The 19,110-nt window shown below is 34.6% G+C and overlaps 1 protein-coding gene across 1 annotated transcript; it reads right to left on the bottom strand.

The window, feature by feature from the left end:
* Nucleotides 1-9,142: 9,142 nt before the first annotated feature.
* On the bottom strand, nucleotides 9,143-9,568 carry LOC114752311 (uncharacterized). The gene has a single exon (XM_028941080.1). It carries the CDS (start codon nucleotides 9,566-9,568, stop codon nucleotides 9,143-9,145), a length of 426 nt encoding a protein of 141 aa, XP_028796913.1.
* Nucleotides 9,569-19,110: the final 9,542 nt, after the last annotated feature.

Genomic DNA, 19,110 nt, shown 5'->3' with positions numbered 1-19,110 from the left:
ATTAGATTTGGTCTTTACTTGGGAAGAAGATCTTCATGACCTGTTTCTTTAAGTAGATCATATAGGGATAATTCACTAGAAGAAACAGTAGAAACAGGAAGTTTCTAGTTTGTAATTTTTTGTTTTGGGCAATGATCATCATAATCATCACTATGATGTTTATGATTCTTTAGAGGAAAAAAAGATGCACGAGTCTTTTTTTCTTTTTCCTTCTTGGTTGCATATCTGATGGGATAAGCCCAGCCAGGTTTATCTTCTTCATTTGATGCTTCCCACCATTAAGGTGGATCATAATCACAATCAGGATCACATTCTTCTGGAACATGATCCCATATGAAATGACTATTTACATGAGATAAAGAACAAGGTTTAACATTTTCATCTACCCAAGCAATAGGAGGATCTCGCTTGAATGGAGTATAGACTAGAATAATTGACAAAATGTGTCTAGAAGGAACAGAAGGCTGTTTTTGGCCTGGTCTTGAAAAAACATATTTAATCGTGCTACCTGGGAGTTTTTTCACCACTGGAGGAGTTGAAGTGTGGAAATCCTTTTGAACTCCGTAAAATTGCTTTTCATAATTAGTAATCCACTCGAGGCATCAACTGAGCACGTTCTTCTTTAGGTATTTGTTGAGGAATCTGAATGATGGAAGTATAGTAAGCTCTTTTAGATACCACATAAAGAGCATTTTTAGTGGAGTTTGAGAAATGAAGATCAAGAGCATGGTTATGGAGTCTGTAAATGATATGATGATATAAGGTTGTTGTAATGGCTCTGGGATCTTGATCTACTCTAAATATATGGATCTAAACTTTCAATCTATCCGTTAAGCTTAGATTTGAAAGTTTTATGTTGAAATTTAGGGCTATAGTAAGAATGACACTACCATTGCTAAGAGTGGTCAAGCTAGCACCAATCAATGTATTGCTATAAGAAGTATAGGTAGTATCAACTAAAACAACTTTAGCGGTAGCTGAAATCCCTTTTCTTTCGTGAGGTGTGATTATGAGACAAACAACACCAACATGATGATGGTGTAACCTTGAGTCAATTAAAGGTTGAGCTATGTCAAGAGTAACATATTGTTTAGATGAGGTGGCATGAAGACCATAGTTGTCTAGATTGGTAGTCTAAACAGTCTCTTTTACATGGGGCCTTCTAGTAGAGATCAAGTTTCTGATGTTTTTTGTAACATGATTGGTATGATGATAGAGGCTATAAGGGTTGAGAAGAGGTAGATCTGTTTCCTAAATTTTAGCATCTTCAGGAAGGTAATCTATCTCAATAAGATTTTTAATCTTTTTGGAGAGTATTTTACAAACAGAGGAAGGAAGTCTTTGGGGGTAAAAGAAGAGGAAATTTGGAGAGGTTCAAGGCCAATTGAGGTTTCACTTATCATTTAGTAAATTCTTCTTATCGCAAGCTTTTGCACATGGTTTCATGACTCGAGGACAAATTCATGACATCCTCTGGGTCAGAGTTGTTAGTATCAGAGTCATAGGTTCCTATCGTGTAATGTGAAGGTGGCCTTCTCCTTGTGAGTTGATATTCTTCAAACTGAGGGTAGGGACTTATCATCGTGATAACGGTCCTGGGATTTTCCTTTAAGAATTGGAGCCTGTGATTGTGATTCTTCTGTTGGTACTGAAGGGATGACAACATTTAAGATGAAGTTCGATCCTCTGAAATTCTTCACGAGTTGAAGAGTCAGCCCTTTGAGGTGAACTAGCAAGACTTGGAGGAAAAGGTGCAAGAGAAAGACATGTGGAGTCTTCTCCTGTGTTTGGCTCATTAGGTGCAGCTAATGTTTGTCCAAGTTTCTCCATTAATAACTTCTCATCTTTTGACCATAGAGGGGAAGTAATTTGGAGATTCAGATGATTATCTGTATAAAGATTTCTATCAGCATCTTGGTCATAACTCCTGTAAAAAGGAAACAAACAAGAAAGTTTTTTCTACTTTGAGGATGATGCATGCCAAATACTATATATATCAAGGATATTGTAAAGTTTTCCTCTCTAGTAGGGAAGAGGATCAAGCATTTCAAAGAGGGTGAGAAGATGAGAATTTTGGTCTCTTGAGTCATACAGATGGTGGTATATGGATAGGGTTGAAAAGGCTATGGCACAAGTGTAATTAGTTGAGAGGAACCAAAGGTACCATAACAGTTCTTCTGGTATAGGTCCTTTGATGATGGGAATAGTGAGGTATAGAGCATCAACATCAAAATGTTGAGGATATGGGTGAATTCTACTGTTCACAAAAAGAAGGTGGAGCCAATAAAACATAGTGCTTCTAGGAAGGTTTCAGACATCTGTTGGGGGTTTAAGGACAAGATCTAGAAGGAAAAATGGTGGTTTTTATTCTATGAGTCATTTCTGGTTCAGAGATGGTTAAAATGTAGAGAGGTAGTTGTGTGGTGAATGACAACAGCTTTGAAGAATGAGAAGCTTTCTAAGGTCTTGAGAGGTAGTTTGTAATGGTGTTTTGGTGCCCTTTGAGATGATGGACTATAAATTTATAACGAGAAAACTAATTTTTCTATCGAAATAATTGGTTATCTGGCAAAATCTTTCCTTTTGGATTAAACATCTTGGGAAAAAAAAGCATTTTCCATTTCTACTTTGAATTGATAAGGACTGAGATGAAAATTGAATTTCTCAACCCCTCTTTTGACTGTAAGGATCTCCTTGTAGGTTGCATGATAATGCTTTTTTAAATCCTTGAATTGTCCGCTTGCACGTCCACAGTAGAATCTTTTTCCATTTACCTCTTCAATTAAAATAGGTCTCCAAAAATCATTATTGGCATCAGTCTGTAGGATTTGTAATCATTTGTCAAGAATCTTTAATGGAGGTGGATGTTGAGCAATTCTTATGAGAGTATGGATAGCTGAAGTCTAATCTGTTCCCCATGAAGGAGGATTCTTTTTCAAAAGCTTGGGCAGCTGGCTAGTATGATTAGACACGTGAGGAATAAAATCCTTAAGATAATTGAAAATACCCAAAAACTGTTGAATTTGCTTTGTTGTGAGATTCTCATATGGAAACTTGAGTAGTTCTTCTGTAATATCTGGTCCAGGATAATATTAACCATTTTCAAAACTCATTCCAGGGAATTATACTCTTTTAACACCTATTTCTCCTTTCTTTGTCGACAAAATAATCCCATATTTTTCAATTATGTCCCCAAATTGAGTTAATAAAAATTTATGAAAATCTTCATCTTTTGAGAAAAACAAAAGGTTATCTATGTAGATGAGAAAGTTATCAACGCTGGGTTGCTTTTTGGAATAGTGATGGGATGACTTTTGTCACATCCTGCAAAATTTAACCCTGATAATGGGTATAAAAATTTAAGTTAAGGGCCAATAATAAAAGTAGACTAGCTGATAAAGCAAGGCATGACATAAAACCTAGATAGGGTCTTTCCTTCTAGCATATCTTAGATTTTATTTAGAACTAAATTTAACCACTTTGGATGGCCTTAAACTAAAAAATAGGCAATTTGGATGCTGATTTTTGGAAATTTACTGTTCATTTGGTAAAATCCAGATTTTCTATCCAATTTTTAAAATTCCTAACTTATTGTAGAAAAATTGGAATGGAGTGCTTCCAAGTTTTATGAAAAGATCTTTAAATGCTCTTTTAAGAAAAAATAATCTTGTAACCAATTCCTTTTGAATTAGTGCCAGATTTTTAGGGAAGTTACCATTTTTACTTTGGTAAAAGTCTTTTTTTCCTAGATTTTAAACCTTAACTTTGAAAAATCACTATAAATTGTACCAATGTCTAATTTTAAAGTGCTACTTATTGATTTGAAGCTCATGATGTGAACTATAAGCATGCCAAATTTTTTGATTTAATTCATTTGGTAACTTGGTCAAAACGCAGTTCCAAGTCAACAGTCCAAGTAGGGTTACAACATTTTAAGCATACATACTTATACATTGTCAAAAGTTAATTGTTTTCATGGTTTAAACACCACATTCACCCTTGGATTTGCAGCTTCTTCTTGGATGACACAGCCCCTAGAATATTAGATTATATTTGGAAGGAATGAGATTTCATTAAAATCCTAATAGCAAGAATAATCAACAATAACATCAAGCATGCATCATCATTATGCATATCAACATTAGCTACTATTGGAGAACTAATCCTCTTATAATTAAGCAATCTCTAACATGCAATAGCCAAGGCAATAAAATGTAAGTAGTAGCCACATCACAATCATCATAGGTCAACCATATAATGGCAATCATCCATGCAATAATAAACAATATAATGTCAATACCAGTAGTTAATTAAATCTTGCTACCTTACTCCAAAAGCTCCTTGGTTCTTTGATCTTCTTCCCTTCCTTAACAAATATCAAACCCTAAACATCACATAACACAAGAATGGGTAGCCACATTAGAAACCAAACTATACAAGATTCAATGGCAAAACTCAAGTAACCCTTTAACCCTTAATTCTTTGAATTTTGGAGCTTTGTTTTCCTTAACCTAAAAATTCCTTTCTTAAGTCAATCATACATAATTTTTCATGTAGAATACAAATATAAACCTGAATTCATGAAAAGAAAACTTCTTCCTTATGAATCAGTTTGACCGAATATAAGGGGTTTAAGTTCCAAAAATTCTAACTTTAATTCTAATGCTTCCAATGCTTGTTCTTTAGGTTTACCTTACACCATTTTCCATTTTAAACACAATGAAAGCATTCAAACTATGAAAAATCTCATCCTAGGGTACCAATCTTGAAGTGGCCGAATAGTACCCTTCTTAAACAACCATGAAATCTTTCAAACAACTTAAAACCACTTGAAATAACCTTGAATCAATGTGTTTTAACTAGGTTTGACATTAAAACCTCCTTCCCCTAACCCTTAAGCATTTAAGCTAGCAACAATAAGAGGGAAGAACAGATTTTTCATCCATCAAACTCAAGGAAACAAGGCAAGAAAGAACTTAAAACAACCTACTAACCTTGAACCTTAGCTTGGATGATCAAAGTGGCTAGCTTTCCTCTTGCTTGGAACTCAAGAATCACATTTGCAAGAGCTCCCTCCCTTTTGGCTGAAATGTATAGTCTTGCAAGAGGGGATTAGGTGTTTATTTAGAGGCAAAATATCCCAACCATTTTATTAATGGACTTGAAAAATCATAATAATTATTTTCCACCATAAATATTCTATTTCTCCTTATCATTTTTGGCCCTTGAATATTTAGACATATCGTTACCATATTACTGGATGTGACAATATTAAACATCATAAAATCAACCATCACCATAATATGATTCAACCAACAAAAAGCAAGCAACACATACACATTAAGCAAGCAAGAAAAACAATCAAATTATAGGTTCAATGCTACCTTTCAGCCTTGATCCAATTCGGTTCCTTGAGGGTTTAATATTCTCCCTTGTTCTTCTTCACAAAACCTATCAATTCAAGCATAATTACAGGCCATATTATCAACCATTCAAGCTTGATTACAAACACTTAACTTTAAACCTACTTAAATCCCCTTTTTCTTTGATTTTTGACATTATTGTTCCTTCTTTGATTCCATCAATCTCTTGGTTCATTCCTACACGATTTTTCATGCAAAATTCAAATATCAATTTAGTATTAACAAAATCACACTCCTTTCCCTTCAACTTGCATTGGCTGAATATGGTCCCCTTTTTGTTCAAAATTTTCAATTTTGATTCCAGTGATTCCAAATATTTTTCTTGGTGTTTCCTTACACAAACACACCTTTTAAGCTCACTAGAATAATCAAAACACAGCAAAACAAAATCCTACCCCAAGAACTCACTATGGCCGAAATGTATACTTAAGGACCATAACTTGGTTTTCTTCCAAAAATCAATCCAAAAATCACTTAAACATGATAATTTCAACTCATTTTTAAGGTTTCTATCCTTCCCTAATTCATGCTTCACTTGACCAAAAATGGATAGCATAATGACCTTGGATTACAACTTGAATTTCCAACCAAACAAGCTTTAAACTTAACCAAAATAAAGCTCAAACTTACTGCAATTAATCCTTGATCAAAGCTTAGTGTTTCTCCCTTCAAATACAATATTTAAGGCTCACTTCTAAGCTCAAGAATTCAGTTTAGTAGCACCTCCCCTCTTTTGTCAATTTTTGGCCAATTTAGTGTAATTAGGGGGTATTTATAAAGCACAAAATCTGACTCCTCCCCTCCATTGTTGCGCTAGATTTGGCCACATAAGAGACCACGTGGCTGCCATCAAATGCCTCTAATTTTCTGATCTTGCCATGTGTCCTTATTCAAGAATATTCCATTGATTTTTAGGTAAAATTTCAGCTTAAATTCCTTTAAATGTTAGGCCATGTTTTCCATGAAATTTTTAGGCTTTCTTGGCCCAAAATGAGGCCCAATTCTAATATGGAAAGAGCAAGGAAAGTGGCGTAATCATAAAATATCAATTCCAAGTAAAATTGAAGTTTATCGGTTACTATTTACTTGTAACTTTTTATAATTATTCTAGGCTTCCAAAATCACATTTTTCTCCATGAAAAATCCTATTTTAATATGGGAAAGCATTTTGAAAAATTTTAGAATTTATCTCTACCTCTAACTATTTATTTTGAATTTCCTTCAAAATAGGCCCTTATTGATAAGACTTTAAATTAATTTCTGTGCTTCCAAGGCCTAAAATCAATTTTATAAACTCAACTAAATATTTAAATTATTTTTCCATATTTCTTTCAGAATTATTAATGCCTCTAAATATTTAAAATAATTATTGTCACTCAATTTCTACTATTTTTTCCAAAAAGCCTATGTTATAATAAGCTATTTTTATGCTATTTCCACCTCCAGAGTCTCAATTGAGGTTCCAAAACCTCTAATTTACCTTCTTTTACCATTTTCTGAGAATTTTTTAGAATTTTTCTTAAATTTTCCCATTTTGCCTTTTCTAAACCGATAATTCTAAAAATATCAGTCCAGACCTTATCTGAGTTTCATAACAAAAGTTGTTTCATCCTTTTGTCTACTTTCTATATTAGCCCACAACCTAATTTTTAACTTCGAATATCAGGGTTAAATGTTTAGGATGTGGCAGTTCCTCCTCCTTTTAAATAAATTTCATCCTCTAAATTTAAAATATACCTTATACAAATAGCTTTGGATACTTAGTCTTCATATCGTCTTCCTTTTCCTAAGGAGCTTCTTCCTGAGTTAAGCCTCTCCAGATAACCTTGACCATTGGAATTGTTTTATTTCATAGTTGCTTAGTCCATCGACCTACAATCTTCACTGGCTTTACCTGAAAAGTGAGGTTATCTTGCAACTCTATATCTTCATATTCTAAGATGTGTGAGGGATCTAGTTTGTACTTTTTCAACTGAGACATGGAAGACGTTATCAATTTGGCTAAGATTGGGAGGTAAGGCCAATTTGTACGCTACCAGGCCAATCTTTGAAAGAATTTAGAAGGGTCCAATAAATTTAGGTATCAACTTTTGGGCTCAAAATTATCATTTAAATCCTGAATTAATATGGGATAAAATGTATAAAAATTGGGCTTTATCAATTCCCCCACACTTAGCCTTTGTACTCCTGGGCAAAGCAAATGAACACCAAAGAGCAGTAAGAAAAACAAAAGAAAATCAAACAAAAGTGAATGTTCCAATCACAAGCAAAAAGCAAGTCAAAGCAATCAACATCTTTCTTATCCAAGTAATCTCATGAATCAAGAAAACAAACATCATGGCAATTTACTTGACAAAGGGGAATCTAAGTCAGAAATCTCTCACCAAGGTTAATGTGTATGTCACGCAATACTCAAAAGTTTATCGGCTTGTGTTTGCACTCAAAACCATCTTATCCAATCCTCTTTCCATAGGCTTGACAAGAGCATAGATTCTTCATTAGTAAAGCAATTACAAACATAAATCAAAAGGACTTTTATTAGGTTGTAATAGGGTTAAGGTAAAGAAAGAAAGGATATAGTGTTTGGGAAAACAAAGTTAAACATCTTAGGAAGTGAAGAGAATCAATGAAAAAATATAATAGAATGCAAGAAACTAAATTAAACTTGACTTGGGTCATTCTTCTTCTTCTTCTGTTCTTTTTTATTTTAAACTTTCTTAGGCTGTTATGTATATGCTCTTTTGACGTAAACCTTCATATTGGTGATACAAAGGCCCAGTTACTCAAGCATGGATAACTCCTTGGCACCAAGATGCTGCTAGCATGCTCATAGCCCTTACTAGCCATTTGATGCGAAGATCAACATTGTTGATAAAGATCCCAAGTTACTAAGCACAGCTTAAACTATAGGAGCGGAATCTTATTACAGTTATTTTTTTCCTCTTTTTTTTTTTTCCCTTCTTTCTTCTTTTTTTTTGTTTCTTTTTTCAAATTGACCCAAACCATAACTCTAAATGTGTTCTTCCATCCCAAGCACATGTAATTTAGTACTCTTCAACTCCTAAGACATTCAGAAAGGGTAGGACTTTTTTTTTTGCCATGGGTTAAGAGAAAAAATATGAAGGCTTAAAAGGGGTTAAGCAAAGGATAAATGTATGAAAAGGGTAGGCTTTTGGCTTATTTGGCTAAAAAAATTGAAATGAATGCCTTTATGATCTTTATGATTGCAAATGCACAAACGTGGTCTCAAACAAGATTCAAGTCAAGTTCTAGATCGAGGAAAGAGATAGGAGTATACACACATGAAAAGAAGAAATACACTAGGCTCAAAACCTCACTAGGCATATGATTACTAGCTTAAATTCACCTATGTCAAATCTATTGCCACTTAGTTCATCCACTCAAGTCATAATCAATCACTTTTCAAATCAAGAATGCATCATACTTGAATCACTTCAAACTTGCAATCTTCATATTCAAAACAAAACAAAACAACTTTTTTTTTTCATTTTTTTAAGAGGAAACTAAAATAAAAGTAAAAACACACCCAAAAAGAAAAACTAAAAGAATGAAATCCCTCCCCCACACTTAAACAATGCATTGTCCTCAATGCATAACACATAGGGCAAATCATAAAAACAGATAATATATAGCACAACCTAGATTAATAATATGACAATGCAAAGTAAAAAGAGTAAAGGGAGAGAATACAATCGGGGCTACATGGTGTCTCTTAGTATGATGACCTCTACATCTTGGGTGGAGAATCCCTTGTAGCAAGGCTTCAAGCGATGACCATTGACTATGAAGCAACCTCCAGTTGGCTCTCTCTTAATCTCTACAGCTCCATAGGGAAAAACATTAGTGATGATGAAAGGTCCCTCCCATCTAGAACGGAGCTTACTAGGCACGAGTTTAAGTCTAGAGACATAAAGTAGAGCTTTTTGGCCCATATGGAACTCCCTTCTCAAGATGAGCTTGTCATGGACAGCCTTAGTTCTTTCCTTGTAGATCCAAGCATTCTCATATGCTTCTCTCCTAAGCTCACCAAGTTCTTGTAATTGTAACTTTCTTTCAGCACCAGCACTAGCAAGATCAAGGCTGTAGCTTTTGATGTCCCAATATGCCTTATGCTCTACCTCCATTGGCAGATGACAAGCTTTACCAAAGACAATCTGATATGGAGACATGCCAATCAGGCTTTTATATGTTGTACGATATGCCCAAAGTGCATCATCTAGCCTCTTGCTCTAATCCTTTCTGTTAGGTTGCATTGTCTTATCAAGAATGAGCTTAATTTCTCTGTTTGATAGTTCCGCTTGACTGTTTGTCTGAGGGTGGTATGGGGTAGCCACCTTATGCATCATACTATATTTGCTGACTAAGCTCTTTATACTTCGATTGCGAAAATGAGTGCCTTGATTGCTAATGATAGCTCTTGGGATTCCAAACCTGTAAAAAATGTGAGACCTGACAAAAGAAATCTCTATAGAAGAGTCATTAGTACGAGTCAGAATTGCCTCAACCCACTTAGAGACATAACCCACAGCAAGCAAAATGTAAACATAACCAAACAAAGTAGGAAAAAGGTCCCATGAAATCAATACCCCAAATATCAAAAACTTCACAGAATAATAGAAGTTGTTGAGGCATCTTATGATTCCTAGAGATATTGCCAACAAATTGGCACCTGGAACACTTCTTACAAAACTCGTGGGCATCATGGAATAGAGTGGGCAGAATAACCCACTTTCTAAAACCTTCCTAGCAGTATGCTTGGTACTAAAGTGCCCTCCACAAGCAAAAGTGTGACAAAATGTCAATACAGATTCAAATTCACTATCAAGAATGCATCGTCTAATAACCTGATCATTGCAAATGTGCCATAAGTAGGGATCATCCCATATATAGAACCTAGCATCACTCTTAAACTTGTTTAATTGATGCTTATTCATATCAGTTGGTAAAACAAATACAGTCAGATAATTAGCAATGTCAGCATACCACGGAACAGTCATATCAACACCACAAAGTCTATTATCAGGAAGATCATCTAAGGGTAAAGAAGATGTTACCATAGGAGCCTCAATCTTGCTCAAGTGATCAGCTACCATGTTCTCTGTACCTCTCTTATCACGGATCTCCACATCAAACTCCTGTATCAGCATTACCTATCTAATCAAGCGAGATTTGGAGTCTAGCTTCTTGAATAAGTACTTGATAGTTGGATGATCTATAAAGACAGTCACTTTTGTGTGGAGGGTGTAAGAACAAAATTTCTCAACCCCAACACAATTGCAAAAAGTTCTTTCTCTGTGGTTGTGTAATTAGCCTGGGTGGCATCCTGTGTCTGTGATGCATATGCTATGATATGTTATTGCTTTTCTATTCTCTGAGGAAGAACTGTACCCAATGCATAATCAGAAGCATCATATAAGAGCTCAAAGGGAAGGCCCCAATTAGGTGGCTGAATGATAGGAGGTGTAGTGAGTCGCTTTTTCAACTCATCCCAAGCACACCTACAAGCATCATCAAAAACAAAGCCCACATCTTTTTGCAATAAATGAGATAATGGTAATGCAATTTTACTAATGTCCTGAATGAATCGACTGTAAAATCCAGCATGTCCAAGAAAAGAGTGCATATCTTTCACACAGGAGGGATATGAAAGAGATAAAATAATATCAATTTTGGCTTTGTCAACCTCAATGCCATCATGTGAAACAACATGTCCTAAAACAATGCCTTTCTTAACCATAAAATGGCATTTCTCAAAATTCACCACAAGATTATATTCAATGCATCTTTCTAAAACCCTATCCAAACTAGCTAAGCATGCATCAAAAGAATCACCATAGACAGTGAAATCATCCATGAATACTTCCATGCAATGCTCAAGAAAATCAGAAAATATGGAAACCATGCAACGGTGAAAAGTACTAGGTGCATTACATAAGCCAAACGACATGCGTCTATATGCAAAGGTTCCAAATGGATATGTGAATGTGGTCTTATCCTGATCCTTAGGTGCAATAGAAATTTGAAAATATCCAAAAAACCCATCCAAAAAGCAATAATAGGATCTACCAGCCAATCTTTCCAGCATTTGATCTATAAAGGAAAGGGGGTAATGATCTTTTCTGGTCACAGAATTCAACTTCCTATAATCAATACATACCCTCCAACTATTCAGACTTTAGTTAGAACAAGCTCACCTTCATCATTACGAATAACAGTAATACCATTCTTTTTTAGAACTGCTTGAACCGGACTAACCTACTGGCTATCAGAAATAGGATAGATTATACTTGTAGAAAGAAGTTTAGAAACGTCTTTCTTTACCACATCAAGAATCAATGGGTTAAGTCACCTCTGTGGCTGACACACAGCTTTGGCACTATCTTCTAACAAAACTTGGTGCATGCACATATTAGGGCTAATTCGAGGAATATCTGCAAGAGTCCATCCAATAGCTTTTATCCTTCTTTTCAGTACCTCAAGGAGGCAAATTTCATTATCAATAGCTATATCGCTAGCTACAATCACTGGTAATGTCTCATCTTTCCCCAAATAGGCATATTTCAGTGAATCAGGAAGTGGCTTTAGCTCTAAAAAGGGAGCTTGCTCAGTTGAGGGTATAAGGGGCATTAGATCAATATTAGTCAAACTAGAAACCTACATTGAGTAGACTTTCCCAAGTTGGGAATCATTAGTAGGAACAGTAATAGTAGAAGAATCAGGTAATATGCCATAATTCACAAAAGAAGTGCCATTAGTAGCACTCTTGGTAGAAGCAACATCGGGGTGAAAATGAAAAACCTCTATATTAGGGACATGATCAATATTAACTAACAGCTCAGAATCAGGTAATGAAGATGAATCAGTTGCATCTATAGCATCAATCACACTAAGTAACTGAGAGAGTCCATGTGAATCAAAAGAAGTACTAGATGAGGAATCACTAAAAGTGCCAAGGCTATGGACAGGCATAGAAGAATCAAAACTAGAATATCTAACAATCTCAATAAAATCAATGAAAACATCAATATCAGTGGCATCTATACCAGTGCATGTATCACAACTACCAATTTTAGAACATGAACAAGAGATAGAATCATCTAAGCCAATAATATCACATGATCTACTCATCATACTATCTCTAAAATCTATAACAGCACCATTAGTAATAATATCAATAAAACTAACATCAATCTCAGCACAGCTGTCAGGTGGATGTCTCATAGAGTTAAGCACATTAAATCTAATGATTTTACCAGTAAATTCCATAGTAAGAGTACCAGCATGCACATCTATTATAGCCCTAGCAGTCTTAAGAAATGGTCTACCCAAAATCAAAGATGAATATCCCTTTTGCCTGAATCTAGCATCATCTATATTAAGAACATAGAAGTCTCCAGGAAATATGAGATCTTTTACCTTAACCAAGACATCCTCCAAGATTCCTTCTGGAACTACACAGCGTCTGTCAGTAAGGGAAGCAATTAGATTTGTGGGCTTAAGATCCACATCTTGCAGTTAAGCAAAAACAGATTTCGGCATGACATTGATAGCTACTCCTAGATCTGCTAAAGCATATGAAAACTCAATGTTACCAATTGTGCACGGTATGAGAAAGCTACCAGGATCCTTGCACTTCACTAGCATTGGCATTTGATAAAGAGAAGAGACAACTGCCCCTAAGTCAACTTTGCCATCATGCTTAAGCCTTCTCTTGGAGGTACACAACTCCTTCAAAAACTTCGCATACTTGGGCACTTGTGCAACTAGATCAACTAATGGAACATTGATCACCACCTTTTTGAAGATATCATAAACCTCTTTGAACATCTCAGGTTCTTTCTTTCTCCTTTTAGCCCTAATCACCCTTGTAGGAAAAGGTGAGACTTGCTCTCTCACTTTCTTCCCTTCCTCATCTTTTTCTTGCTCTTCTTGCAATGTCACATATGGTTTTGATAAAGTGAACTTATCATGTAATGTGGAAGCAGGAGGAGAATCTTTAATGATAGCTTCCTCATCCGTTGAAGCATAGGTAGTGACAGGATCTGCGGAGGTAATTGAATTTCCACTTCTGAGAGATATAGCATTAACTCCACCAATGTTAGGATTTTGCTGGGTGCCAACATTAGGGTTAACTACTACCTAAGATGATAGCTTCCCTGAGCCTTGACTTTGCATGTTACTAAGTGCATTAGATAACTACCTAATCTAAGTTTGAAGATTCTGAATGTCTTGGCTATGTTGCAAATCCTTTTGCTCAAACTTATCCATCAGGAGTTTAATCATGTCTTCTAACTTCAAACTCTCATCTTGATTTGACATAGTTTGCCTAACTCGTTGGAACATTTTACTAAAAGAGGAGTTTACACCTTGATTGAACTATGATTGTTGAGTTGGCCACTCCCATATCTAAGATTTGGATGGTCACCTTGAGTCATAGACTTAGTGTGGTATATTCCATTACAAGAGTCAAATCCATCATTTAGGTAAGGGCAAGAGTCAGTGGTGTGAGTAGCTAAAGAGCAAATAGAGCAAAGTGGCCCAATTAGAGCTGTAGAGTCAGCTTGTGGGATGAAAGGGGAAGAAGACCCCATAAAAGGAACCATATTTTAGTAGTTTTTCATTTGAAATACAGCCATTTTCTCCATAGCAGATGCTAACTTATCAATTTTGCTCTCAAGGCGAGACTCAGAATAAGATGAATGCAATCTAACTTCACTTGCTCTGGCTTGCTGCCTAGTACCAAACTATTGGGTGTTTTTAGCTTTCTTTTCAATCAATCTCCAAGCAGCTTTGACATTCAAGTCAAGAAGAGCACCTCCAGCAGCAAAATCTAGCAAATCTCTCTTAAGAGGCAAGAATCCTTCATGAAAATATTGAATCAGTGATGTATCTGAAATTTGGTGGTGAGGACAACTACATAACAATGCTTTAAAGCACTCATAATACTCACATTAGAATACCCCAGACATTTATCGACAACCACAAATATCCTTCCTGATGGAGGAAGTACGAGATGCTGGGAAATACTTTTCTAAAAACAACCTTTTCAGATTGTCCCACGAAGTAATGAATCCAGGAGGTAATCAAAGAAGCCAATTCTTCACAGAACTTTCCAAAGAAAATGGGAAGGCACGCATCTTAATTTGATACCAGACACATCAGTAGGCTTCATAGCAGTACAGATCATATGAAATGTCTTCAAGTGATTGTATGGATCCTCGCGTGCAAGGCCATTAAATTTTGAAACTAAGTGAATCAATCCAGACTCTAACTCAAAATCAGTGTTAATATTAGGATTATTAATACACCAATTTTAAAAATGCAAATCAAGCGAAACTAATTCCTTGATAGTCCTAGTAGGATTAGCCATGCTATTGTGAGGATCAGAAAAGTCAGAAGAACTAGAGAAATCAGCAGTTAACTTAACAGAAGAATCACTTCCTATAAGATTATTAGCTTGAGTTCTCCTTCTTTGATGAAAAGTCTTATCAATCTCAGGATTAAATTCAAACAATTCTTTGCTAGAGGATCTAGTCATGCACTAAGCAACTATCACAAATCAAAGTGAAATGAAAGAAATACACCAAAAAACCAAAAAAAATTGCAAAGAAAATATGCAGAATCACCTAGAACTCAAACCTAAAGTCTAACCATTGCTCCCCGGCAACGGCGCCAGAATTGATGATGCCTCTGTCATTAAAGCACTCAATTAAACTAGGTCCCAATTAATTTGTAATTAAGATCGAACTAGGTCATTACTTCCAAGGAGCAAACTATGGGTTTCTTTAGGTGAAAATTTAGGTAATAAAGAAAATGCAATAAATTGGACCTAAACTAAAATGCAAAATTCTGATTCTAAACGCAAGATGCAAACATCCTAAAATATGTATGAAAATTAAATTAAACTAAATGAATGCAATGCAATTTTTGGGGGGATTTTTTGAAGAAAAAAATTAAAATGATGAATAAAGAAAATTGACTAAAGAGCAAAGAAAATTAACAAGTAAAAATCGAGAAGTTTCTCTTCAAGTAAGGTAGAGGGGACAACTTAGGATTCACATGAATTTATCCTTCATAATTTTAATCAGTTAATTAGACCAAAGGAAAGTGATAAGAGAGTGGAATTAATAAATTTAATCACCTATTTGAAACAAAAGGAACCCTCAATTTCGAAAACCCTTAAACTATTAGAGAACTCACCACAGTATAAGATTGATTAATTAAGCTTATTAAAACCAATGAAAGCAACTCAAAATAATTTTGAAAATTATGTTTAAAATTATCTAATTAAACAATTAGACAATTAACTAACTTAATTAAACAATTAAGAGGCAAAAGAACCCAAATTTTGCAATTCAAACCACATTGATAATTAAACTCATAATGAAAACTCAATTATAAATTCAATTAACAATGCAAAGGTTCATAAACATAAATTCCAGCAAGTGTCTCAACATAAATAAAATCCAAATATCAATCTTGTCCAAGCATAAAGATGACAATCTAGAACCAAATTGTCTCACAAAATTACAACTTAAAATTATTTAAAACTAAATAATTTCAAGTCATTGAATTAAAAAGTTAAATGGAACATCACTCTCTTGTAGTCTTCAAGTGTTAGCCCAAGGCTCAATCCTCCTCCATGCTCCTCTCAAGTTGCCTCCCTAACAAGCTTAAGCTGCCATCAAAATCATCTTCCCTCCAAGTAGAAAGACGTAAAGCACAGCCATATGGGTGAGGAAATTGAGGAGTGGCGTGGGTTCTTGGTGTGTGTTGAATGAAAGAGAATGATGTATGGGATTGAAGTCAAATAATATATTGGGGGTTTAATGTGAATGGCCGAAAGAATGGAGTAGAACCTGGAGAGAAGGAATCAAGATGGTGATTCACAAGTGATTTGATGGTGTTTGTAGGCTATTCAAAGATGGTGAGAGACGGTAGTGTATCGTGAATATGGGACATAGGAGGATATCTCCTGCAATGCGTGTCTGGAGGGATTATTTTAATGGGAGAAAAGGAAATTTTCTTGGATCCAAAACTCAAACCCATTAGTAATTAATTGACCTACTTGATATTAGCTATTGGATTGTGCTTAAATTCCAAGAAATAATCTTGCACCATTGGATTTCCTATATGCTCTTTCTTGACCTACAAGAATCTAAGTGCATCCATTAATGTAGATTATATCCAAATATAATCAAAAATTAAATATTAAATATGCACAAAAATTAGGCAAGAAAATGAAAAACTTTCTAAAAGTAATCTTTCAAAAATATGAGACTTGTTTCTAAAGAAATAGGAAAAATTAATTCCAAGTCAAAAATAGGAAATCACAAAATATTTATATTTTTAATCCAAAATCTCAATTTTTATGCAAAATCCAAAAATCAACCACTTAATCCAATAATGCATAAAAATCCATTTAAGCTCAAAATTATCATTTAAATCTTGAATTAATATGGGATAAAATGTATAAAAATTGGCCTTTATCAGTCTCGTATAAATCTTCTGTAGTAACCTGTTAGTCCTAGAAAACTTCAAGCTTTAGTCACTGTCTTTAGCTGTTCCCAATTCAATATAGCCTCTACCTTCCTTGGGTCTACTACTTCTCCTTCTTGGGTAATTACATGACCCAAAAATCTCACCTCGTTCAGCCAAAATTCACACTTACTCAAATTGGCATATAACTGTTTCTCTCTTAAAGTGGTTAAAACGATTCGCAAATGTTATTCATGCTCTTCTGATAACTTGGAATACACCAAGATGTCATCAATAAATACCACAACAAATAGATCCAAATATGGTTGAAATATCCTGTTCATATAATCCATAAATATTGCATGTACATTTGTTAGTCCAAAAGGCATTACTGGAAATTCATAATATCCATATTGTTAGATTTAAGGTTTTAATGATAACAAAATGAATAGTTAAGTTTCTTTGCATAAATGATTAAGTTGTTATTTGATCATGTGTTGGATGATTGGGTTGATCGAACACGTGTTAGATAAATGACTGATTTTCTGTGAGTTTAGAGATTGTTAAGTTTTATCGATAACGTGTTACATAATCACTATGCTAGATAACTTGTTAGATCAACACATTTTTCGATCACCTGTTCGATCATTGGTAAACTTGCTTTAATGTGATTTCTATTAAGCAATTATCAATCACTTGATTGATAATTCAATTGATCGATAAGCTATCAGGTAAAAAGGTTAAGTTTCTCACAGTTAACATGCTATTATCGATCACCTTAGGGATAAATGAGATTACCGATCATTTGACAGAGTATTGATAAATTCTCTTCTAATCATATCTAGTTAGAATACTGTTGCAGTTATCCATCACCTTATTGAATATCATATTCATTGATAACTTGTTCTAAAAACTATCTAAGCTAATCTTGCTACTCTATTTGATAACATGTTTGATCAAGCTTCACTCTGTTCCATAAAGTTCAAATACTTTTCTTTAAACTGTTATTCATGTTATTTTTTAGAAAATATGATATTATACTATCTTCAAGCTTTTCTCAGCCTTCATTAAACATCTTATTTTTCTTATGACAGGCAACGAAAGCACCTGATTTAAATTACAAGCTTTTCATTGACTTCAGAAGTACTTTCTTGATTAAGATTACTTTGTCTATAATTCATCATTTATCAATAACCTGTTCCATAAAGTGGGTCTATGTTTTGGATTACTTTTTTTTCTATTAATCAATAACTTTATTGATTAAACAATTATTGATCAAGTCTTTGCTAAATTAACTCTCTAATTATCTTATCTTTGATTTATGATTTTCAATTCTTATATTAAAGTTCAGGGATCATCATCTATTCTGTTATTCACTTTTATTCCCTAACAATAAAACCCATTTCTCTATCAAGATACTTCTACAGATTACAAAGTACAACGATTATATTATAGGCTCAAGCTACTATGTCAGAAGTGAATTTATTACAAACAATCGTTGTAACTGCCAACATACGCTAACGATATCCCAACGATTATAAGCTCTTATGTCTAATGAAAACTTGAAAGACTCTAACTATAAATGGCATGAAGAGTATTGAATGAAGCAGTGAATTCACCGAGCTACCAACTGTTGAAATTAATCTCTGCATTCATTACTCTGTTTTTATTTTCTGAGCTTTAGTACTTATCATATATACTCTAAGAGAGAGTCTGTAGTCCTTTTAATCAGATCAGTGATTGACTCAAGAGTATGGGACTCTCGAGGGGATTGTAACTTTATGAGAAGTAAAGGGGAGTGATTGAGAGTAAGCTCAATTGCTATACTGTGGCACCAAGAGCCCATTGAATCTTGGGGTTTAGTGGAAAACTCTGAGGCGCTCTGAGGACTGGACGTAGGTCAATTGGTTAAGATCGAACCAGTATAAATTCCTATGTGTTCCACTTCTATTCATCCATGGTGAAATCCTTCTAAACTTGCTTCCTTTGTGTTATTCAATTGTTTATTTTATGAAGTCAAATTTTTATATATCACCCAATTCACCCCTCTCTTAGGTGAAACTGCCACTAACATTTGGCACCAGAGTAGATCTCTTCAAAAGGACTTAACTTTCTGAAGAGAGATCCTAATGGTAGGATTCAGTGATAGTGTGCTGCCTAAAGAAAGTCTAAGGACAAAACCACCAGG

This window comes from Neltuma alba, unplaced genomic scaffold, assembly GCF_004799145.2.
Source record: "Neltuma alba isolate B1F8T4 unplaced genomic scaffold, ASM479914v2 tig00000162_pilon, whole genome shotgun sequence".
NCBI classification, from domain to species: Eukaryota; Viridiplantae; Streptophyta; class Magnoliopsida; order Fabales; family Fabaceae; genus Neltuma; species Neltuma alba.
The sequence above is the reverse complement of the archived record's forward strand: the minus strand, read 5'-3'. Positions and strand labels throughout refer to the sequence as shown.

Bases quoted from the DNA above. Each gene is read 5' to 3' on its own strand.
- LOC114752311 (XM_028941080.1), bottom strand. From the start codon at position 9,568: ATGGAGGTAGAGCATAAGGCATATTGGGACATCAAAAGCTACAGCCTT.